This window comes from Aethina tumida, chromosome 3 (genome assembly GCF_024364675.1).
Source record: "Aethina tumida isolate Nest 87 chromosome 3, icAetTumi1.1, whole genome shotgun sequence".
In the NCBI taxonomy this organism is placed as follows: domain Eukaryota; kingdom Metazoa; phylum Arthropoda; class Insecta; order Coleoptera; family Nitidulidae; genus Aethina; species Aethina tumida.
In genome coordinates, this window is record NC_065437.1 from 9,912,629 (window position 1) to 9,938,121 (window position 25,493).

At 30.7% G+C, this 25,493-nt stretch overlaps 3 protein-coding genes across 9 annotated transcripts in view; 2 read left to right on the plus strand and 1 right to left on the minus strand.

Annotated features, from left to right (window-relative positions):
* The window catches only part of LOC109608618 (uncharacterized), a 107,778-nt gene extending 101,760 nt beyond the window's left edge, over window positions 1–6,018 (plus strand). For all 3 annotated transcript variants that reach the window (XM_049965585.1, XM_049965586.1, XM_049965587.1), the window contains 3 exons: window positions 402–590; window positions 4,128–4,237; window positions 4,298–6,018. In XM_049965585.1, coding sequence (XP_049821542.1) covers window positions 555–590; window positions 4,128–4,237; window positions 4,298–4,787 — 636 coding nt within the window. In that variant the 5' untranslated portion in view covers window positions 402–554 and the 3' untranslated portion in view covers window positions 4,788–6,018. The remainder of the gene's footprint in view (window positions 1–401; window positions 591–4,127; window positions 4,238–4,297) is intronic.
* A 2,430-nt stretch (window positions 6,019–8,448) lies between these two features.
* Window positions 8,449–20,604, minus strand: LOC109608574 (uncharacterized). 5 transcript variants are annotated; one of them, XM_049965589.1, is made up of 7 exons: window positions 20,522–20,564; window positions 13,987–14,034; window positions 13,118–13,248; window positions 12,935–13,057; window positions 9,096–9,236; window positions 8,746–8,877; window positions 8,449–8,609 (listed from the first exon to the last, which is right to left on the minus strand). In XM_049965589.1, the coding sequence occupies exons 3-7, from the start codon at window positions 13,167–13,169 to the stop codon at window positions 8,479–8,481; spliced, it is 579 nt and encodes a 192-aa protein (XP_049821546.1). In that variant the 5' UTR covers window positions 13,170–13,248; window positions 13,987–14,034; window positions 20,522–20,564; the 3' UTR covers window positions 8,449–8,478. The 5 variants fall into 5 exon arrangements, with proteins under 5 accessions (XP_049821546.1, XP_049821545.1, XP_049821548.1 ...); XM_049965588.1 differs by lacking the exon at window positions 20,522–20,564 and adding an exon at window positions 20,205–20,301; XM_049965591.1 differs by lacking the exon at window positions 20,522–20,564 and adding an exon at window positions 14,102–14,118.
* Window positions 20,605–23,688: 3,084 nt separating this feature from the next.
* LOC109608575 (prion-like-(Q/N-rich) domain-bearing protein 25) lies at window positions 23,689–25,111 on the plus strand. The gene is made up of 6 exons (XM_020025022.2): window positions 23,689–23,848; window positions 23,905–24,147; window positions 24,265–24,402; window positions 24,459–24,725; window positions 24,776–24,904; window positions 24,957–25,111. Exons 1-6 carry the CDS (start codon window positions 23,752–23,754, stop codon window positions 25,022–25,024), a joined length of 942 nt encoding a protein of 313 aa, XP_019880581.2. The 5' UTR covers window positions 23,689–23,751; the 3' UTR covers window positions 25,025–25,111.
* Window positions 25,112–25,493: the final 382 nt, after the last annotated feature.

Sequence of the window (25,493 nt, forward strand, 5' to 3'; positions counted from 1 at the left end):
TTCGCATTTGAATAATATTTTTCACGGTTGACGAAGGTCGCATTTCATGAATCCCATCGGTACATATACCCAGTAATTGAACGGTAAACACATCGCTAAACACCCAGTTTATGGTCAAACAAATAAAATGGTATAATAGGAAAGACAAATTAATATTTGAGGGAAAACCGTCCAGCGTGAGTGCCAGTTTATTTGTCGTGCTGTACGTCGTGGGACAACGCTAGTCACTCTTCACTCTTCAATGTTCACCTGTGATTTGTTGTGCCAATTGTGTGTGTTGGGATTTGTTTACATGGATTTTAAAATGTGCCGTAACGGTGGACAAAATTAACTAACTCATGTAATTGTTGTTTTCTGGTTGTTATTTAAGGATTTAAGTAAAATACTTATTTCTGTTACAGAAAATGGTCATCTGGCTGAGATGGATCATCGACTCACCGTCACGGATGTAGAATAGTTACAGGAAAGAACGTAACGAATCGACGAAACGAGGTGCCGGGGGTTGGCGTCGCCCTTAAGCCCCTCGACCTTCCACCCCGCCTGCGCTGGCTACTATGCGAATTGTACTAAGCATTCGAGCCCTTATCGCGGTAAGAACCAACAACAAGTCAAGTGTCAAGTGTCTATTTTATGTGCGGCAACAATTTTGTTGCGTTAATTGCGTTAATTAATCCGCCACAGGCGACCGAACCCTGACCTGCCCACTAAACAATTATACCTTAATTAATAGTAACACTAGAATTACAATAATATTAAATTATAAGCACGAAGCGGTCTTTAACGCATTCCTGCAAAAGTTAATTAAGTTGTTGGGCATATTTCATTTGTTGCTCATAAATATTTATCGTAATAATACAGATCGGAACGAGATAATGTCGGTTAAAGGAGGTGGAAATGTCGCCACATTTTTTTTGCCATTTCATTTCGCCTCATAAAAAGTCTCAAAGAGGGCCGAAAGCTCTGCCGTGTGACAGGTTAATTTTACTGCCGGTCTTCGAGTCGGAATTTTAGGCAGAAAAATGCACACCGGTGTAATTTATGCGGTGCCTATTAAAAAATAAACATACCAACAATTCGATTATTATACTAATCGATTAGAATGTGGTGTAGTACGTTCCTGTGCATATAATGAATAGTTTATGTCGGCAAACAAATTTAATAAAACTCACAAGTACAACAAACAATCTTTTATAATATAATTGATTTATTAGATGTGCAATTAAAAGTAATCATGCGAAGAATAATTACACATCAAGTTCGTTTCGACGTCGATCAATGTCTTTAATAAAGGCCGTAATGTATGTATTATCGTACACCATCTAAAGCCGTTGTGCATTTTAAATAGCCCCTTCCATCTATATGGTACTTGTTGCAGTCAATGTAACTGTAGAAAATACACATGAATTTATTTTTAATTTTAAAATCATTTTTACGTGAAATAGTGACTGTAAGATATTTTTATCGTTACTCATCAATTGTTACTAAGAAAATCAATTCTTATCTTAATTTGTAGCTAAATCAATTACGTAATTATACATTTAAATATACCATTAATGTCGATTTAAAATATAATAAATGTAATAATTAAACAAACTTTCTATTCTGCGCCCTGGCTGTGACAAAATGCACCAAGCACACAAACAAATTTGATTAGTTATCGCGGTGATAATGTTTAATTACATTTTAAATAACCGGGTAATTGATTTTATGCCTGGATCTTCACGTACTTCTTATCAACTTTACGACACACTGCAAATTGACAAACTCTTTTGAACTTTGCTGATTCCTGCAAATTTTCTTGGTCGACATTAAAACTCAATTAAACCATTATCAAAAAAATGGTAAGTGATTCTAAAAAACACCTGTTTACGCAACTTTCCTAAAACACATTGAATTTATTCCCCATAAAACAATACATCTTCATTTGACATTCAGTAGGTTTGTTTATGGGAATAATTAATTTGCATTATCATGAATAAGCTTAATTAAAGTCTTGTTAATAATGTTTAATTTACACCCATTTATTGTGCAAGAGACAATAACTCATTGTGACACAGGAATACATTTCACTTACATCGATTATCTGATATTATTATGATTATCTCTTAAAATATTTTATCTCATCTGTTTGATGAAACATTTTTGAAATATTTTGCTAATTAATTTATCAAAGTTTTATATTTACATCTTAAAAACGTGATCTTGAACCGCAATGAAACTACAAATTACTAGGTGGGGATGAACAGTAACCTCCTTGGGAACGAAACAATTTTTTTTTAATTCTTTTTTATTTCATTCGATGTAGTCCCCCTTCAGATCGACACACTGACTTCATCGGCGTCCTGCCGCACGGACTTCATCGGCGGTGGAGTTTCTACCACCATGAAGCTTTCGAACCCAATATTCCAAGGTGTAACCTAACCTAACCTCACCTAACCTAATCTAACCTAACCTAACATAACCTAACCTAACCTAACCTAACCTAACCTAACCTGGAGCATTAATTCTATAATATTTATCCAACTTTTCTTTTGATTCCTTCGCCGTTTAGCACCTCAAAAAATAATGTTTTATGAGAGATCGAAACACGTAACCAAAAATCAGCTATCAAAACAAAACTAAGGGCTGTATGTAACTAAATATGTGGACTATAAGGCTCATAATCTTTTTGTCGATACCAGCGCATTGTGGTAGTCAAGGAGGTTATTTTTCATCTCACCTAGTACAAATTTTGTTGTATTATCTTTCGTTAATAATAAATAACCAAAAACATATTTTGAATGTCCAGACGACATTTACTAATAAGGTTTATCCTATTGAAGTACTTAAAATAAGATAGGAATCAATTTTTTTGGTGTTACTCTCTATACCATAAATTTAATTTTTCCATAATTAATTAAAACTATAAAAGTATATATCTTATTTAAAATTCCTAAAAATTACTTCATCATGTTATATCTTAAACGTCGGATCTGAGTTCCAGCACAAAGGACTTAATATTTTACCTGTCCCAAATTCTACCTTGACAATATCAAAAATCATCAGACACCATAATGAATGGTCAAAACTATTCATGTTTGTTTGATAAATGTTCTAATTGGCAACAATCAATTGACGCGCGAGTGTATTTTCCAATAAAATTTCCTACAAACTTGGTGACACTTTGATCCCGGATGTGCACTTGTGCGATATTTTAATTTATGTGTTGGAATTTGATGCTAAAATCACGAAATAAAACTTCTCATAACGGTTTAAGAAAATATACTCACTATTAATAAACTGTATGCTAATTTTAACCGTAATGTGATTGATTTATATAAATTTTATTTCGAAAAATATGTACATAAATCTATTTTTATGTAAGGTATGTGAATTACTGCGTATCAATTATTTATTTTACTACCTGTTAATTGGGCTAAATTCGGGTTTCATTCACAATCTGTTTTATGTATTTTCATTTCACAATAAGTTCCAGTTGTTTTTTCTCAATACGATTAAAATATTCCTCCTCGCGAATTAATCAGCGAGTTTTATCAAGCGAAAGTAAAGTCGGAACGCCCTCCCAGGTATAGTTGGTGCTCGGTTGTAAATCATAAAATGAAAACTATATTATCAGCGATACGTTTCCCATAACAAATTAATCTTGGCCGCAGAAATATTTAATAATTTCAGCCAGGCTCTTATCGTCGACACAATCGAACGTTTACACTCGTTAGTAATAAAGTCATTTGGTCGGCGATTCCGTTCCGTTTTCTCGACGAGATTCAGCAGATACGATTCTCTCGTTTTATAATTGACCTTATATGGCGGCACTTGGTTGTAGCTTGTTAATATTATATTTGTAAAATGTGGTTTTACATAATGAAGGCGTGGTTAAATCTATGTTTATGGTGTGGGCTCATCCATCACCACAACTTAATCAACGGTTGGGAAAGCTTTGAAGTCTGTTTACCGGAATCCCAAGATATAGAACAATGATACCGTGAGCTGGACGAGCATTTTTTCTCTGAAGTCACCGCGTGACACTTTGACTTAATGCCCATTAGAACAAAATTACGATATATCGAATGTCGGAACAATAGATCGATAAGAAAAGGCGTTGTTTTACAAAAGACTTTTTTTTACAGGTGCTTGGCTTGACCGCCGTTTTTGAAATCGTCCAATCGCAGCAGTATCAAAACGAAACTCACCGTCACCATCACAACATAAGCTTCGACTACTTCATTAAGAATCCAAAGTAAGTTTTATCTTTGCTAACGTGTGATTTAACAAAGCTGATGGAATACGTTTGTTTCAGGCCATACACAAGGGACATCCACCTGAACAAACCCGGTCAATTGCTAAACCCGCGAGAGAATCAAAAATTGTTGCAAATGGAGGGCAGAGAACGTAACGAAGTCGAGTGCTGTCCAACGATTGAGGAAATGGTGGAACCCGATGGCGGGGAGAACCAGAATGGGCAGTACGTGGAGCTGTTCCACGGAGAATACAGACAGAGATTCTATGAGAGATCGTGCCATCCGCAAATCCTCAACAAGAACTGTAGGTTTATGGACAGGAAGGTGCACAGCCAGTCGAGATGTATACAGAAGTACGTGTACACTTATGCGTTGGTGAGGAGTGGTGGTGATAAGAGTAAGAATTTTCCACATTTTTCGTCGAGCGGACCTTATCAAGACAGCCATTTCACAATGGATTATATTAAAGTACGGAGTGGATGCACGTGCGTAATTTTGCCCAACAGGAAAAAGCGAGGGAGAAAACATAAGAAAACTTACGATCCATGAACTTTTATTTAATTATTGCCATTATACCAAAGGAGATTTTCAGTGACTTTAGTTAAAATCAGTGTTAAGTTTGTAAATTTTTTATTTCTTTTTAACTGAACTTACTACATATATGTTTGAGATGTACAAACTTTTTTTATGTAATTTTACAAGACATTCCATGTTACAAAAGTTTAGTTTTGGTGTTATGAATGCAACATTCGTAACCAAGTGTGTCATGTACTTTTTGTTTCTAGTCGAACTAGGAATAAAATTTTATATCTTAAAGACTTGTTAATATAAGTACTTAGTCTTAAACCAAGTTGCTTAATACTTACTAATTAAAATAAAAATAAATTACTATTTATTCAACTATCGAATCCACAGCAATTTTCTTTGAGAAAATAGCCAATATAGTTACCGCGGGTGTCAAATGAGGATTTAGTAAAGCTTTCATTAGCTCCATTTTATCATGTCCTCAAAACTATATTTGATTTCTTCGGTTTTGACACCACTGACTGAATTAAACAAAACATTTGTTTTGTCATCACTTACGTAAAAAAGTGTATTACTTAATTATTTTATCTGAGTCTAATGGTCACTTTCAGCTAGTAAAACTATATTTTTTGAATGCTTAAAGAATATTTTACATTCTTTTTATAATACTCATCTCAGTACATTTAGTATTATTAATGTAAACAGATGGTTACCCCCGGAAAGTACTGAAAGATGTGTTTTACATGTGTAAGCCTTTAAACAAATATTTAACTAAAATATTTTATTGAAATGTGAACCATTTGTTATTTGTACTAGTGAAATAATATTAAATATAGTATGTAGAAATAATATTTGTAAATATATTTATTGTCTGATTAATTAAAACTATATGAATATGCTTTATTTAATATATTTATTTTTGTATTTTTTTACATTTCAATAAAATCTATATTACTTACAATAAAGTACTTATAAATTTTGAATATGTACAAAATTTATATATACTTTCTGTGTGTACTTTAAAAAATTTATAATCTCGTGTAATGATAAATTATTTTTCTATGTTCAGTTTTTTGGAATTCTTCAATGTTGCCAATTAGGTATATTGGAATTTAATCCGATAGACGATAATATGAACCTCATTTTATTGTACTCATTAATGTACTCATTGTTCAATTTTAAAATACAAAATGTATTATGTAAATATACATTTAACGAATAAAGCTGTGCAGAATACACTAACTCTTAATATTGATTTTGTTTTTTATTTATTTTTTTGCTGACAATTTTTATTAACGTAAAAATATGATGGTGATGAATGTCTACAATCTGGTGTTCATAATATATTAAAGTTTGGAAACATTATCACCAGATGATGAATTTCATCTGTGTAGAATTTCTTCATTACCTTCTCAACATTCTACTTGACTATATCTGGAATATACAAATTTTAATACAACATTTCTAATAATCTAATAATCTAATAACTTTAGATTTTGTTATATTTTTTAAAAATATTTATACTTCGTAATATGTTTTGACATTTTTCATCTTTAAATATAAAAAGATTGATTTCCTGTACGAAGGAATTTTATGAAAACAATTTTTGAAGAACCCAAATTTTTTAATTAATTTAAACCAAGGTACGAATATGTTAAATGAGCATTCTGGTGACAAACTAACGTTATAAAATTGAATAGAAGAGGAAATTTACTCCAGAATGAATTAGTTCAACATTTCGATCCTAGATGCTGCCACACCACAAATTGTCATTAGTTCGATGTTCACATAACAAAATACTGTTAGTTCCGTACCTCGATACTAGATGTCGCTACATAACCAAATACTGTTGGTTCTGCATCCAGATACTAGATATCACTGCATATCGGATTGTCGTTAGTTCGGTGTTTTGACACTAGACGCCACCACATAACAAAATACTGTTAGTTCAGCCTTTCGATACTAGATGTCAACACATGTCGGATTGTCATTGTGATTAGTTTGATTTTCTGAGTATAGATGTCGCAGACAAAATTATGTTTGTTCGATTCTCAGATAGTAAATGTCGCCTTAATATGATGGACATGATGGGATTTGATGACTCTGTAGAGTCCGCACTGCGGATAGTTTTGTCACCATAGTTGAAGGATCACAGCGCCCTTAACAAAATTTTTTGAGTTCAATAATCTTGTACCCTTGTACACCTTTGTTTGATACCAATAAACTTAAATGAATTGTTAACTGGTGGTAGTTATTCGTTAAGAGTGTACAGTGTACACTACAGGAAGGTGCCTAATAAGTTATGATTATTATTAATCATATTATCAGACAAGCTCAAACGACTTCTTTCTCAAGGAATATATCTCGTATTTCATACACATGCATGGAAAATAACTGTATACTGTTGACCAATTATGGAAAAATGAAACTGCCAAAGTGTGTAAAAGAGATATGAATTTTAAATTCATTTAATAAAAATCCGGTTTATTGGTCGACGTTACATGCACTTTGATATCTGTATGACAACTAGTATGACAATTTAGACAAAGATGTTCTAGAGATTTCGTTCTGTTCGTTAACCGTTGTTATCTGCTTAGTGATTTTGGAGTTTGTTTGTTTGTTGCGTTTCTTATGTTTGAAGGAAAAGGAAAAAGGAAAAAGGAAAAAAAGGAAAAATGAAAAAGAAAAAAGGTAAACAGAAAAACGAAAAAGGAAAAAGGAAAATGGAAAAAGAAAAAAAAAAAGATTAAGATGGAGGAAGGAAAATGGAAGAAAAAAATGGAAAAAGAAAGATAGAAAATGGAAAATTTGTTATTGGCTTCGTTATTCGTTATTCCTTATTCGTTATTTGTTGTTATTTGTTTGTTATGTAAATTAGCCAACGTACATTCTGGATAGACTCATTCTTATCAAACACAACATTACCAAATGAAAAGTGAATTTCTTTATATATTCCCAAATTAAATAAGCAAGTTGTCTAGAAATGTCGTACAAAAAGTGGAAAGATAAGAAACAACCAGTTTAATCAACAAAGTGTTAAAATAAGTTTTCCATTAGATTCTCCAGTAATGTTTAATTCATCCATTTTAAGGTATTTTTTAGTTCAATCGTGTTAATTATTTTTTTTACATGCGATTGGGGTCGAGATACATTAATGCCGCCACTGCAGTCACCGTTTTGGATCCAGTGACATTGTTAGGTACCGTCACAGTTTTCGTATCGACCTTAACAAAACAAATTAAATTCATCAGTCGAAGACGACGAAAACAAATTGTTATTTTGTAGTCATTGTATTTTTAGGTTTTGGCACATATTTGACTATTTGACTGTTGCCATTTTCTTAGGCCTTAACGAGTTATTTTTAACATTGGTGGTCGCGTTTGGCCTTCTAATAATTTCCTTACAGTTCAGCACTCGATGCAATTTTGAACATGTAAAAGATGCAAGGTTATATCACAAATTATGGAGATTCGTGACGATGTTTCTCGAGGAGTAAAACAAATTAACAAAGTTTACGGATTTCAGATACTTTCTTTGCTCTTATGTGTGCATGTGAATTTGACTTTTGTATTATTTCGTTATCTACTTCGGCAAAATTATTCATTGTTTAATTGTTTTTTTACAGTCCATATTCGTTCTTGTGAGATCGAATGAAATGTTGTGATTGGAATGAAATAAAACTATATTAAAATATATAAATATTAATTATGCTAAATTATAAAAATATATTATTTACAAAAAGTCTTATAAATAAGAATAGTGTTAAAATATTAATCAGTCCTTTATTTGATGTGGAACCGCCCACTAGGTTTGTGTGTTGCACCACCGTGTGAACTGGCTCAATTGCTGAAACAAAAAAAAAACAAATTTAAATATTTTATGAATAGAAATAGTTAGAAAATGGTGGTAGTAAACTTTAGTATTTATTATTAATTCAACCATGTAGAAATGAATTTGAGATAAATAAAAATAAAATACTTACAAATGCATCTCCTGCTGCGATAAGCCTTGTGTCCAGGTTTACATGTACAATTACGTCCAATACAGGCTATTTTATCGCCACAGTCCACTCCGCAGTAACACTGGTGGTCGTGTTCGCATATATCATGCAAATCTGCAAAATAATTCACAAAACCTGTCACTTTCTTACTAATACTGGAATAATTAGAAATTTATATTACACCAAAAGTGGTTATTCTTAGACACATTGTGAGTTCATGTAAATTTCAAGCAAGAAAATTTGATACGTCTGGGAAGAAGGTGGCAGCAAAAGTAATTTGCCGATCTCGTTGACTTATAACAACATAAATAGACAAAACCAATAAATATTACCTCTATTTTTGACGCATTGTCCGTTGTGCAAATGATGAAACGGTCTGCACGCACACACGTTGTTTCTCGTGCATAAACTTCGCGCGCCTAAAACATTCTGACACTCGTCCTTTTTTCTGCAGTGCATCGGAGGTGTGGTTACTGAAACGAATTGCGACGTTTATTAATTGTTGGGCGATAAATTTCGAAATAAAGATGAATATGGCAACAACATGGAATCGGTGTGGAAAAAGACCGTGGTGTTCATTGTCAATTACCGAGAGCACAGGAAGAGGAGGCTTCGACAATTGTTGTTTTTCATACATACAAATACGGTGGTAAACCTTTAAAAATTATCGCCCCGAGGAGAAACGTTTTCGCATTAATATTTCACTCATACACAGGATACAAGTGTCGCCGTGTGTTTTCGTGTATGCGAATTGAATATTTAACATTTTTTTACCTACTTAGAATTGCTTAACTAAACTGCATAACGAAGCAATTCGAATCTTTTCAATGTTAATTTGGTCTTGTTAGCACTTCGTTCCGTTGTACTTCAGTGACTGAGACACTTTAAATAAACTAATGGTTATTAAATTGGATTATCCAATGAGAATCGTTTACAGCATCCATGGGCTTGGTTTAAAATTCAGGTATAACTTGATATCTATGAGAATAAGTATTGAAGCAATAAAAACTGAATCTTCGTGTTATCTTAGGAATAACAAAGACATGTAAACAGATTCTTTTAACGCTCACATCAAAGATAGCTTAATTGAAAGTTTTCCTAAAATATTATTAGGTGTTCAGTTTTATAGGATGATAAATTTAAATTTAGATACCACCAAGGGTTTGTTAGTTATACGGTGAAATCTAAACCAAAAGTGTTCTTGAATGTTTGTTTGTCTTGAGTTTTCTGAAAGGAAAGCGGTTAGTTTTATACTCGTTTGAATTTACAGGAGTAACAAACATGTCTGGATTTACAATTTTTTTATATAAAATAACTGCTGCTTATGGAAATTATAAAAACACAATTATTTACGACATAAATTATCTTATGTTTACAATTAATGCTATATTCTTAACCATCTGTTGTTTGTAAACTAGTTGCGTTAAATACATAAAGAAACGTTGACACATTGTACATGATTTAAACCTTTCTCAACATCTTTCATTTTAATTAATGGTGTTGAGTAAAGTAAAAATTTTGTCACAATTTAAAAAAATCCACTTACATACATTTTGTTTTTAGACAGAACGTTATTATTCAAAGACTAATGAACCCAGAAATAACTGTAAAACCTATTAATTAAATTTGTGAATGGAAAATTTTTAGGTCGGATAATAATTGTAGATAAAAATAAACAGATGAAGATTTCTTCAACAGTGCCAGTGACCCGAAAATCCGAATGTAACATTCTAAAAATCGGAAAGTGTTGCATATTTTTATGCGTTGTCAACGATGAATCGAATTCCAAACGATATTTTTACAACGGTGTATTTCTGTGCAACGGTCCGAAAATAATGAATGCATCATAAATCCCTCTCAGACTCAGACTAGGAACAAGTTGCGGCGTAGAGTATTTCTGTCAGTGTGCACGTTAAACCCCTGCAACTGGTGTTTGAGGAAATCGAAACTATAAATAAATCAACGGACGGCTACCCCGAACAATTGGCTGTTAACCTACTGTTTCAACAACTATTTCTTTCGGTTCGTTTTCCTCGGATTCGTCGAAGCGTTCACGATTTATTTGTGGAGTCTTTGTTGCAGAAAGTTGATACATTTATTAGTCCTTTTTTAGAACAATATTTATTGTTCAGGTTTTATACATGTCTTTTGAAGAGTTTAATTTGAATTTCCTAGATTAAATATGTTAAAAGGTATTTTCAGTATGTTTTATTTTGTCCAGTAATATTATTTAAATATTTGGAACTCCTGACTGTTAGTATTTTAAAATTAATTCACACATAACACCTTATGTTAAGTAGACATAAATATGAACCACATTCCATTTCTTGTACAATTTTTATCTGTAAAAAAAGCATTATGTGGATTTCCGTAAAATGTCTCAAAAATATTTTATTCTAAACATTTGGTGATAGAATTGGTAAGCATGGCAATCTGTGTTAACAACAAGAAGTCCAAATGTACATATGTCTCATAAACAAATAGAAGACAGGACCGATTTCTAATTATTTTTGTTAATTTAGGTCAAGTTAAATTGCTTGAAACTGAAATCCAATTGTCTTCAAAAACAAATTCACACTAGAAACCACCAGGCTTAAAATTTAGAGGAGTTTGCCTAATGCTTATAGAGAAAAATGGCAAAATATAGATCACGAATTTATTGGTTCACTAATTTTCAGTATGACAAGAAGGGTGAAATCTATTCGTAGCAGAAGGGGAGACCGACTACCAAACCCACCTCAAAGAATTTGATGATGTTAGTTACTTTTAAAGCAGTAATAAAATTTCTATTTTACTATTTCGTTTAATTTAAGCAGGAGATTACAATGGTTTTATAAAAACTTATTTTGATAATATATATTAGGATGGGCCAAAAAAATTGACTATTTATTTAAAACTTTCGGCACTAAAAATGCGCATTCGAATTCCAATGCGTCCTGAGTTTTTTAATAAATATTTTAAATTATTATTTAAAAATTTGAGTTTATTTTGATAGAATAATAGTTTCTAAGTTATATCTTTTCTTTTGTTTCGGAATATATTTCTTTCTAAAAAATTTTTTAAGATTTTCTTTTCATAATTGTGCTCTTAAAAATAGTACGATTGGAATTCGAATGCGAATATCTTTTAAATGGCCACAGTAATCGATTAACTACAAAAGACCTTTTTTGTAGAGCGTTTAATTTCTTACATAAATATATATTGGGCATTTTATAATATTTACTTATATACGAGTTATACAACTTAGAAGTAAAAAAGTTAAATTCTTCTTCTGTAGGATCAAGTAATGGCGAGATATGGATTTTGCCATATTGGACTGAAGAAAAAATAGAAAATTGAGGTGAGTAAGGATTTCTCTATAAAAATTAAGAGCTCATCTTTGGAGAGCATTTTTTAAAGGTGTCTGAATTTTGAAATAATTAACAAATTATCCACAAACGTAGAGTGTAGTTAGTTAGCTATATTTGATTGTGATTGTTATTGTCCAACCATAAAAACTAAATTGAACCCAAAACACTAATTAAATTAGAACGGACTTTATGTTGTTGTTTTGTGTTATTAGATTACGAGGCAATAAAAATAAAAAATGTCACATATGTATAAATAAAGTTTTCAAATGAATGGCGCCTAAATTGCAACAGATTCTTCACACTAAACAATTAAGTTTATGAACATTATCTGAATATACTAATTATATAATCAGTGAACTACAAGCAAATATTGTTTGTTGTCCAATAAGTATACAATAAAGGCAATAAATTAATATTAATTATTAACACACTCATTCACGATTTTAATTTGTTTATCGAGGTTGATAACCCTAATTTTTTTTGGTTGACTCACAATTAGTAGCAATTTAATCAATTTCCGCTCAGCTATCTGGACAATTTTCTCATCGCCAGTGACATTCTTATATCGGGAATTTGTCAGGTCCTCCCTTTAATTAGTTTGTATGTTTTAATTAGGAAGCAACACTTAACACCACATTCTTCCACCACTTCATTGCTCCGTTTTTGTCGGCTCGTAATAATTTACAAGCTTGTGACATAGTGCGGGAATTGTTCGATAAGCCGCAATTGTTGAATTATAGCTTTCGGATGTCTGACCCCCCTGCCGGAAACTTATCGCATTCAATTGTTGCCCCAAAAATTTTACCCTTTGCACAACTTACTTTGCAGACAACTGTCGTACCACACTATGAAGTTCGGTTTGCACGAACAAACGCCGTCCTTGCAATACGTGTCGATGGTGCCGCAGTCTTCGTTAATTAAACAAGATCCGTGCAAAGCTGATCCTGAAAACAATCAAGTTTTTAAAACGCCTTCTTTTCATCACCAAGTGATTAGTAAGTTACCTGAAATTCGTACGAAGAGGAAGACGGCAATTATGATTAGCTGCTGATACATCTTGCTTTTGATTTGTGTTTGACGGAGATACACATTTATAATATCAAGTGGGCAATCGGAGTTGTATTTTTTTGTTGAGCTGGAATAAATTTACGACTATTTAATATCGTTTGTAAAGCACAATGTCTCATAACAACTGTTCAGTATGAGCTCATAAATTAGTTTAATTTCCTCGTCTGTTATCAAGTTACATTTTTCGGTTTCTAAAATTACGTTGGCAACTTATAAATACTAAACGTTTTACAAAGTTCATGGCATAATTGTATTAATTTCCACGGGTTAAAATTAGTTTGGTATTTTTGAACCGGCCGACACATTAAAACTATATAAACATGGGTTCTTCGAACATGGATGGATGAATATTTTTAACACCTTGTTCCTTTTAATTTAAGTTATAGTTCGAACAACTGTATTAAATATCTTTAGTTGTTCGGGTTTGTTAAAATTATTTTATTAAGATAAAATTCCAAGATACACAATTGTTTATCTCGAAAACTGCATATCTCAAGATACGCATATCTTAGAAAAATTATTGAAATTCATACACACGGAAACAACTTCAATAGCAAAGAGGAAGCATCGAAGCTTGATAAAATATGGACAGCAGTGCTCAAAAACACCAAAATCGCTAAGCAAAGAAAAACGGCCAACGAACAAAACGAAATTTCCACGAACCAAATCAGACCTCTGAAGATGCTAGCGAAAAGTCACGAACAATTAACCCGAACAACTATTGATGTGAAAATAATGGTTACGAAAGCTTCAACCTTTAAACTAAATTAAAATTTCGATCAGACAAACAATTTGCATATGATACCTTAATTATTGGTCCATTGGAGTTTAAGGTTGTCGACGTTGTTTTCGTCTGGAAATAAATTCACCAGTTATTAATATTGATTACTTCATTATCTTATTCAAACATCACTTATTACCTTGTTAAGATATCATTTTGTTGCAAGTTAAGAGAAACAAGCAAATGAGCATTTTATCCTAAGATCTAAATCAGGAATTTGTTTTTCTCTATGTCCTCTTTTGAAGGGATTATAAAATGTGAAACAAGTTTACGGTTGATTGAAAAAATACTGATATATCTATATTAGATCCATAATTTATAATGCTAATTAAAAACAGGATGACTATAATGTTTCAGATTCAGGTGATACATAATTAAAGTTTTATTAGATTAGTTGATACAATTTGATAACATTTAACTGCATCCATACACGAACGTTTCCAATGAAAACGGATCATCATTCATGTTTCTCATATTTATTGTGCAATAAATTGTAGTTAGTTCATAAAAAATGATAATTATAAAGTTTTTTCAGTGCATGGAATGTATTTATAACTTATACAATGACTCGTACCATTTAATAAGAATGTTGTTCTCTTGCTGGACAATAAATCAATTTTCAGTACGTGTTGTGTGTTTTAAAACAGTTTCAAGATATGGAATTATAAACATTGCACAGTGTCCAATTAAGCGGGAAGATATTTACATATCTATTCGATTATTTAGCTGCCTCTAAAGTATATAAATTGATATTTGCGCTAATTAAATTACAACATAATGTCGATGGTAATTTTATTCCAAACGACGTGCAAAATGTCTCATACTCAAGATTGCATATTAACTTTTCTACAAGCCGTTAATTATGTTCATTTACATCGCGATTAAAATCGAATAGTCACATTAACATACGCCTAGCCGTTTTTGTTGCAAGCTAATATTTCAGTTTATTTTTCTACCAAATATTTTATTTTGCCATCAAGATCTTATCGAACTAGTTTGTGAAGTGTGAATCGTGAAGTAAAAACTGAACACGAATTAATTATATCTCCAATTAATGTTGTTCATTTAAAGGTTTTAAATCTGAAAATAAACCGATCGTTCCCACCTAATTTCCAAGTGACAGAGATGCCTTCTTCTGTAAAATTTTCGGCATGTGAACGCCTCATTGTTTACATTCTTTAGGGGCTATTACATGGTCTAGATAAAGTCTTGTATTGTCTAGTCCTTGTCTATAAATACACAAAATCGTGCGTGTATTTCAACAAAGGACTTAAGAACGGGATGAGTTGACGCAACAATTTCTACTGGTTACAGATGTGGGATTTCGGTTTGGAGACGCCACACATTGTTTTCTTTAACTAATTTGGAGGACTTCGATTTTTAAAAGGATTACCCGTTCAAGTTTTATTTTTAACCAATAACATTAAATCACTAAAACAACCAGTAATCTATGCAATAAATCGTTTATGTCCAGTACTAAAACACTTATCAAAAAAAATATTTAGATCTTCTGGTTTCCCAATATCGAGCGCACATGTGGGTGAGAAATAAATTAATTGCCCTAACAGTTTGGTTTAATTGCTCATTAAGAACACACTTAATTGTTTATCGAAGATTATACTTTTAATGTTTAATCTTTGTTTACATTTCAGGCCTTGATTCTCAACTTGGTAAAATTGCATTATTGCGGCTTGAAATTATGTTGGTAGTTCTGCAGGCATACTATCAAGAACACTCACAACGTTGCCGCGTCTGATATTTTATTAATTATTGAGACTTTTTTGTAACTCATTATATTACAAATAAATAAGACGCTTTATAACTATATATATATAGTACATAGTTTTTTACAAAATATGTCTATTTTTTCATTAAAAGTAGCATATTTTCAAAAAAAAAAAAAAACAATATCATAATTTTTCAATTGTTTATGAATTTTTGAAAACTTTTATTATATTGAGGTTTCGTTTTACAATAAAAAATCAAATAATCATTTCATATATTTTTTTAAATATTCTATTTTTAGAAGAATGAAGAACTTGTCTTGGTCAATTGATTTTTGACGTTTTGCCTTGAAATTTTTGAAGATTTAACAATTTTTATTAAATTGAGGTTTCGATTTATATAATAAAAAATCAAAAAATCAAATATTCATTTCATATATTTTTTCTATTTTTAGGCGTGATGATGTCTTCATTAATTGAAAAAATTACAATTTCTTAGAGGAAAATTAATTATAAACACCACTAATTTTTATAATTTTTTATATTTTTTTTCAGAAAGCTCATCAAAAATATAATATTTTCAAAAAAAAAGAAATTAAAACCAAACCTAACCTAACCTATTTTTTTTCAGGATGTTCATCAGAAATAGAATATTATAATATAAAAAAATGTTTTTGGTATATAAAATATTTACAAATTTGGAACATAATCAAAAAGTTTGAATTAATAAATATGTTAATTTCAAGAAAAAACTTCAAAAATATGTATGTGTATTTTTCAAATTTAAAATTATTTTTTCTCTAAGATTTCCGGAAAAATAGGTTAGGTTAGGTTAGGTTTCCATTTTATTTTTTTAATATTCTATTTATTACATAAAACCGCAATAATCAGCATTTTTTCAAATTTAAAATAAATTTTTCAAGTCATCACACAAATCAAACACAATAAAAATTATCTATAAATCAATGAATAATCGAACTAACACAAATTAATAAGCACATGTTAGAAATGAAATGTTAGAAAATATAAAAATTCACAGCGGCAACGTCCAAATTCGAGATTCCAGAGTTGCCAACTTAATTTAACGCCGCTATAATTTAGTTTTACCGTCAACTTTTTGCGGGCAAACGTTGTAGAAAGACGGATCGTATTAAATTTAACTGTCTTTAAAAACACGAATCTAACTAGAACTGTTCGTTCCATGTGTCGCCCGTTTAATTTATTAGTCCAACAATTAATGCGGTAATTTACGGAGAAATCTAACATCAAACTGGCTTAATTGACAACTATTAGTACTAATAGATTTTTTTGTTGTTTTCTTAAATCATCCGAATGTTTAACCCAGTTGAAAAATAGGGGTTAGTTGAGTTTTCAGTTCTAATTATCGTATTATATGACGATTATTAAAATATTTAAAGCTTTTAATACACATTAGGATTATCAATAGAAAGAAGGTTTACAACATGACAATTCCATTGGAAACTGGTCTTAGTGGCAAAGCTGCCGCTTTTGAATAATAAACTCCGACATGTTTTCACATCCATCTTAACTTATTGACTTCTTGAGGGTTTAATGTTATTTCTTATAAGGTATGAATTAGGTTAGCTACTTAAGAATATCGAAGAGTCAATGATAAACTGAAAAATATCAGTTATAATTATGAATGTTGTAGAAGTTGAGACTGAAGCGATGAACTCTTGCATGAAGAAATTTAAATTGGTCGCGACACTTTATTAGCCAGTTGTAAAACACATAGTTTAAGGAAAATGAAGTCCATTAAAATAATAAACTCCGTAGACGTTTTCTGCTGCCTGAAATTACGAACTGCCATGTTACAACCATTAATTTGAATTAAAAACGTGTTTGCTTTAGATTTTAATGGAACCATCATAAATTGCCGACGATATAAGCTCCATAAGAGGTTCGAAATGTTATAAATTACTTTGTCAACGTACAATTACGGCTTCCAGTGCGCCATTATTAAAAACTCCAGGAAACAAACACAAATTTAAATTGTGATATGAATTGGTAATTTCAGGTGTACATGTGTCTTCGTTCGTGTAAGAGGATTTGAATAATTTTTTAACATATCGTCCCGGGGTTGAATTACACAATCATGACTTGCACGACTTGATTACTATCTGCGGCCCTGTGTGTAGATCTTTAAATTAAAAGGCTCATTCATTTTCTAACACACTTAGTATAAATAGTGGCATTTTGTTTCACTAAAAGATCAATGCGAGTCGAAGGGCTGGTTACAAAAATTAATTCCCATTATATTCGTTGGATATCAAAAATAATTTGACAATGGTATTGATGGCTGTTTTGAAAATTCAATATCCAGTAAAATTATAATTAAACCTATATTTTTAGACGTTCGGAACACGTGAGAAAATTAAGGATATAAATAAGTTTCGAAACAGTATTATTAACATTTTGATATATTTTATTAAATACATTATAGAGAAAATAGAATTTTATATTTTGATGAATAATGTAGTAAAATAATTTCATAATATAGAAAAATAAAAATTATAGTAATAAACATTGTATTTTAAATTATTATGTAACATTCATAAAAATGTACATTAAAACAACTATATGATAAATATTATAAGAAGTTAATTAACAAGGTAAAATAGGTAAAATTTTTATGTCAGAAGAAAAATAATTAAACTTAAAAATATTTATAATTACTATACTACTATTATAATAAGCACTGTAACTTAATTAATAACAGTAAGATGTTCAAAAAAAAAAAATCATAAAAGAAAAATATTAAATTTTATGTTAATTAAATGTAATTGATCACTCAAATATTCATTAGAAATTTGTAAAGAAAAAGTATTGATTTGAAATTTTTATAGAAGACCTTTTAAATTTTTTTCTACCTAAACCAATAGTTAAAAAGACCTGAAAAACTGAAAAAATTCATCTGTTATAAATATTAAAATAGAGAAATTCTCGTAAAAAATTATTAAATTATTGAAATTATGAAAAACTCACAAGTTCAATTTTCTTCAAGATTTCATTTAAGGAAGAACACCCTGTATATGAAAATTTAAATTCTACATGTAATTACAAATACAATATTGTATATCATATCTAAACCCAATAGTTTTTTTTGTTATTTATTTTCTTCTAAAAATCTTAATATTTTTATGATCTAACTAAAATGTCTGTAAAACCACCAATTTTGTTGCTAGAAAATTCATTTTTGGCATATATGTTAACCAAAGACTATCTCATTAGAAGCAGTTATTATTGGTACTGCCAAATCTTACAATTGGTGTTAATCTTAAAACATCAATTACTTTGTTACATTCAGTGGGACACCTTGTACGTTTTAGCATAATTAAATTGATTTCAATTAGTATAATAATTCCTTATAGATAAATTATTATTAAGAGAGGTTCCATTGAAAATAAGAAAGTTTAATTAATTAAAATTAATGATCAAAATTAAACGTAAATAACAAACACCCTGTGTAAAATGTGGTATTATTAATAAAATTTAAAATTAATTAAAATATTGTGTTTTTCTTTTGTGATTGATTGTAATAAATTAATGGATAAAGGTCCATAAATTAATATTAACATGTAATAATTATCTATTATTTATTTCTTTTATCGTAAATTATCTCACTACGAAATACAAGTAAATTAAATCTTATATTTAAAAGTAATAAAACTGATATAAAATTGTATAAACAAATTAAAATAGTACTAATGAAATTTTCTACGTAATTAATGAGCACACTATAAAAAATAACTATAAACAATATTAAAAGGTTAAAGAACAGCCTACTGGAAACTTTAAAATTGATAAAATGAATTTAAAAATTTTCTATAATTATTACAATAATAATTATAACACGCATAATAAACATGAATAAAACTCGTCATTATTTATTATTATATATAATTAATCAACAGTCTACTTATATTATTGATTTTTAAAATTATTTATTAAAAAAATATTTATATACACAAGTAATTACAATGATAATAAAATTAAAATAGTACTCACTAAAATATCTTTTTCGTAGTGTTAAAAAACAGTGTATTGAAAATATTAAAATTGGTAAAATAAATTTAAACATTTACTATAATAATAATAATAATGATAAGAGCAATAATAACACGTACAAAAACATAAATAAGACTCTACGTCATTATTTAATCAAAAATTTACTTATATTACTGTTTTTTAATATTTTTTATTAAAAAAAAATAATTAAAGTGTTGCTGAAATAATAATAAAATTAAAATAGTACTTACTAAAGAGATAACAGCGTGTTGAAAAATTAAAAGTTTAAAAATTTACTATAATTATAATAATAATAATAATAATTATAACACACACAATAAACATGAATAAGATTCTACGTCATTATTTATTATTATATATAATTAATCAACAAATATTATTGATTTTTAATTTTTTTTTAATGTTTGTATACAAAAATAATTAAAATGTTACTAAAAAAATAATAAAATAAATTAAAATAGTACTCACTAAAATTTCTGTTTCGTGGTTTAGCACTAGCAACTTCAGTCACTGAAATAGTTGTATTTGTTACCGAAGGAACTATCCTCTTCGACGCACTGATAAAGACTGACTTTCAGTGCTCAATCCATTCATGATAAAGCTACTCATCGAAAGTGCACACGCTTCCACGCGATCTACTACAGATTCGATGCCCAATAACACGCTTACATTAATGTTACTAACCCAAAAACATAATTAATAATTTTTAAACGGTCGGATGCATTCGGAACGTTCATTTTACAACTATGCTATGATAGAAATATTAAACTGTAAAATGTACTTACTGAGTTGTAATGGACCATAAATTGCGACACCGGGCTCACACAAGTTGTCTAGCGAACTAATAGACTGAGCGGTGGATTCTCTATTAATGTTAGTTTAGCTAATTCAAGTTCTCGGTCTTTGGGAAGCGCGACTCTTCATCTACAGCATTTATAAAAGTTTATACCCCATAAATCGTTTGTCGGTTTGGAATACGGAATAATTTTCCTTCGTTGTGTGTAAATATTTATTCCGATTTGAAATTAATTTCGCCATTCCATCTATGATATGTTGAAAGATGTTATTATTAATTATGAATAAAGGTCGGAATACAAATTAAAGAAGAAGTAGAGTGGTGAAACTTGTTTTTCTGATCAATCAATCGAATCTAAACCAACACTTTCAATAAAAAGCCCCAATAATCATAATCATGTCATTGTGGTCATTTATATCATGGTCGAGTTGTTAAGAAAATTGATTTTTTTTACTGAACTGTTTGATTGAATCTATATTTAATTTAATTTACCAGCACAGCTGTCAATACACATTAAAAGAAGCATACACAACCGCAATAAAACTATCCGAAATAAAACTCATCCTCGGAAATGTTAAATCAATTAAAAATTATAGAGGGCACATAAAAATTATACACATGATTTACGACTTGTTCTACTTTAAATTCATTAAATATTCATCTGCAACGCAACATTAAAAATGATAAGACACATTTACAACAATATAAACACATCGTTCCATCATACCTCACAAGATGGTTAAGTGAATTATAATTAATTAAGTAAACTTCGCGGAAATCTGATGGTTTGTTTATTGTTTATAAAGCTAAAACGGTTTTATATGTTTGGGCACTATCAAAGTTTTATTTACGCTTCTATAAATGTACTCCATACATTTACGTTAACACTCTATCTTAGCTCAAGATGCGGATTTGCAATTTACAATTACCCTCTACGTTGAAGTGTTGAATACAAATTAAGATTCAGAGATTTATAATATGAATAAAACGAATGGATATTTCGGATCACCTAAATATATAATGTAATATAACACTACACATTTTGATGAACATGTGGTTTACATTTAGGATTATTTTGTTTATGTAATACTAATTAAAATCATTTCCAAATTGTTCGTGTAAATATTTAAAAAAATAATATTTGCTTTACCATTTTAAAACGGCAACAAAACTTTTATTGTCTTGTTTCCTTATCAGTTGTATCGGATCATTTACTCTAAAATTGTACCCTAATAGACTTGAATGAAAGACTCCTTTCAGACTTGACCTTTGGCTAAATAAGAACAATGTCAGTGTCGTACTAAAATATAATTTAAACACATTATAAAAACAAATCTGATGAATGTTTTCAAACAGTAGCATATTTAGATAACGATTCCCAAAGCTTTTTCACCAACAGAAACTGGACACCCAAAAGTTTCAACTATTTGAAGAATAAAAATGACCTGTCAGTTTCAGACTAACCGAATTGGGATTAATCTTGTGAACCAGTTTCGGTGTTAAGTTACATGGTTTTCAGTCGGTGATAATTGATGACCACAGACAATGTAATCGATTCACTTTTAATGATCGAATAAATTATTTAATTAGGCGCCTGAAACGTCCATGATCCGAAGCAAGTAAACATTTTGCGCAACCCCATTGAGGACAAAATTTACAACCCTTCATGACACGGAAACCACTTGAATTTACGGCGTGGCTGTTGAAAAGCGTAACCCCAAAGCGCACACTTATCTGAACAATATGTCTTTATTGCACCCCACTCGAAATTCGGCTCGTTCTGTAACACGATAAGATCCATATTTATGTGCGAGACTGGATCCAATAACACGCGTCGAAATGAATAATAAATTGTGACTTTCCACGACTTATTGTAAACACTGGGTTGTAATCCCTTTACCCTCGACGATTGTGTCACACACACCTATGTTTTTTTTTATGTGAGCTTTTATTTAAGTTCAATCCGGGATTAATTCGAAATTTTACTGCTCAGTTAAGAAGTATTTTTATGATTTAATTTATTAAATAACCCTTTTGTGTGTTGCTTTAAAAAATGTAATTTGGGGTTGGTTACCCGGAAGCTTTTCACATTTAAATTACATAACAAATATGTTTATTAACCCATTAAGTCAGTGAATATAAGATGGTGATTTTGACAATAAAGCAATAACAAAACATAATTCACGGCGAGATTTATATCTTCCTCTTGTAGCCACTTCAGAGAACGGATGTCGGCTGGTAATATGCATATTAATTTGTTTCCAGAAGGCAAAATATTATTGTGAACGCCAAACGTAGTCATAAATTCGATGAGTAATAGTTGTGAATTAATACAACAAGATCCATCTGATTATGTTTCTTCAGTGGCGTTTGCGGACATAAATTCGATGAGTAATGGTGGCGAATTTATATCTGAAACAATGCACTAAGACACCATCGGATTGAACATCAGTGGCACTTTAGTCGTTGTTTGATTTAATGACATAAATTTAGACATCTGGAGTAGCGAGAGATGCATTACAGTATTTATACAATTTCTTCCGCTACGCACCAACTGCATTTGTACTACGAGTGTTTATTTTCGTGATCGTCAATTAGCGCCGTTCTCGCATATGAGAATAAATATAACATGGTTGTTGAACTTGGACGCAGCTAGTTGTGGATTATAATAAATGTGACAGTATTCTTTTTTATTTCTACAACTCGGGCCTCTTTGTCGGCTGAATAATAAACTATATTAGTTGATCCAACATTTGGTGGCAACTTTATAGAACATTAGCAACCACATCTCTTTCATCTTTGAACCAGGCGATTGCTTTAAAAGTTATTTTTATTTTTAAATTATGAATGTTTTAACCCCAAACTCTAAATAGTTTTTAACTTTTTAACCTATTATTAATTTATTGGCAATAAATAACCCCCACAACTGTTTAAAGTTTTAAATATTCCTTATCAGGAAAGATGACATAATTATTTCCCTGTTTCTACATCAATCATTCCAATGTGCAATAAACAGAACAGTTTGTCAACACACCAATACAGATAAGACCGTGTTTCTTGAGATTCCAACGTTCTATCCATTCATCGACTACAAAAAAATAGTAACGTTTCTTTATTCCAAAACTATATTCTAAAATTTTGTGGTTTTTTGTTACAAAAAAGCCAACGAATACATTTTTAATTGGTGTGGTGTCGTGTGTGCCTTGTAATATTGTAAAAATGGTTTTATTCAAAATTCTTATGTCTTTAATTGTCTTTAAACACGCAATGTGTTTAAATAACTTAATATTAACCAAACAACAAAGCTTAGAGCTGAGTATGTTACTTCATTAATCAGACAAAATTTACCAGTGTTAATAAATCAAATTTCAGCATTAATCCCATGCAAAAACAATGAAGACTGCAGAGACGTTGGAGGAGTGTGTGTGAATGAATTTTGCAAGTGCGGCGACCAACCCTTCTGTTCGGAGCAGACAACCATCTTGGTGAACAAAATTGGAGAGTCATGTACAGACAATCGTGAGTGCAATGTGGAACATTCCCAGTGCACAGAAGGAAAGTGTGAATGTATGAAGGACATGGTGCCGACACCCAATCAAAAGACCTGCCTAAAAAGTAAGTTGACGACATGTTACTAAGGGTTGTTTACTTTACATTAATTTAACACCGATAGTAGTAACATCAACAAACGCATGTTGACAAGGATTTTTGTAAATTTCCCATTTTTTCCAGTGTCTACGGGTCTGGGCGGCGAATGCGAAGACAGCGTTCAGTGCAGTGCCAAAACACCCTCGAGTCACTGTCAGGAAAACAAATGCGTGTGTCAACAACACATGCACGGCCATAATGGATCTTGCTACAAAACAGTCGGTATGTGCAGTAATATTTTCTAATTAGGGGCGACTAGAGTGTGAGAACGTTTTTAGACCTGGGCCAACGTTGTGCCGAAACCAACGAGTGCATCAAAACGGAACACTCGCGATGTGTCGAAGCGAAATGCACTTGCGAAGAGGAATACGTAGCCGGCGCCGCTAAATGTTTAATAAAAGCTAAGGGCATAGATTCCCCGTGTTCGGAGGATGTTCAATGCGTTATTACACTCGGCAGCGGTTCCCAATGTTTCAATGGATATTGCCGGTGTAAGGAACTGTTCCAGGTCAAGAATTCTACTGGAAAATGCGTCCAGGATATGTGTAAGTTTGTGACAATATTGTAGTGATTTTTATGTTCATTCTGTTTTTAGTACTAGGTGATAAGTGCGAGACCAATGCTGATTGTCACCAACCTGGAAGCGGGGAGAGTCGACTTGAATGCATTTTGGGGGACTGCAAGTGTAAATCAGATTATCAACAGTTTGATGGTTATTGTTTAAGTGAGTTGATTTGGTAAATAATTACGTTTTTGTTAATCGAAATGGTTTTCAGGTTCTTCCGTCGCATTGAAACCTACATCGGTTCTGTTGGGACTGTTTATGTTGTTTTTGTTTTTTTAATATTTATTTTAGTTATAATTTGTTACTTGAAATGTGTGTATATATTTATTAAATTCTAATAATAAATAGTTAATTATTTAAGAAATATTTGTTGGAGTTTAACTATAATATAAAAAAATTCATTTTTTGTTTTTGTTCTTTAAAATAGAATATATATTTAAACAAAGGTACAAGGGTGAAATGTAAAAATGAAAAGTTTTAATTTAAATTTCAATAAATATTATAAATAAGTTCTTCAGAGGCACTTTTAAATCTGCCATTTCGTGCCAATGCCCATGCGCTTTAGGGTGGGGCTTTTATTTTAATGGGGGGGGGGGAGCTGAGACGTGCCTCTAGCCAATAATAACTTCAAATACCGACACAAATGAAGTCTTCGAACATTGACCACTCTTCAGTTTCAAAAACTACTTGAGTGTGTGTGGAGTGGATTCAGTAGTGGAAGGTTTTTTTTTTATTAGGATATGGCGTC

What these genes read in the sequence shown, in the direction of transcription:
- LOC109608574 (XM_049965592.1), bottom strand. Translation starts at nt 13,169, where the DNA reads ATGTATCAGCAGCTAATCATAATTGCCGTCTTCCTCTTCGTACGAATT. An exon ending in CCTCTTCGTACGAATTTCAG is followed by an intron (nt 13,058 to 13,117) that starts GTAACTTACTAA and finishes GATTGTTTTCAG; the next exon opens with GATCAGCTTTGCACGGATCT. An exon ending in TCGCAGCAGGAGATGCATTT is followed by an intron (nt 8,610 to 8,745) that starts GTAAGTATTTTA and finishes TTTTTGTTTCAG; the next exon opens with CAATTGAGCCAGTTCACACG.
- LOC109608575 (XM_020025022.2), top strand. Translation starts at nt 23,752, where the DNA reads ATGGTTTTATTCAAAATTCTTATGTCTTTAATTGTCTTTAAACACGCA. An exon ending in ACAACAAAGCTTAGAGCTGA is followed by an intron (nt 23,849 to 23,904) that starts GTATGTTACTTC and finishes ATCAAATTTCAG; the next exon opens with CATTAATCCCATGCAAAAAC. An exon ending in TCAAAAGACCTGCCTAAAAA is followed by an intron (nt 24,148 to 24,264) that starts GTAAGTTGACGA and finishes CATTTTTTCCAG; the next exon opens with TGTCTACGGGTCTGGGCGGC.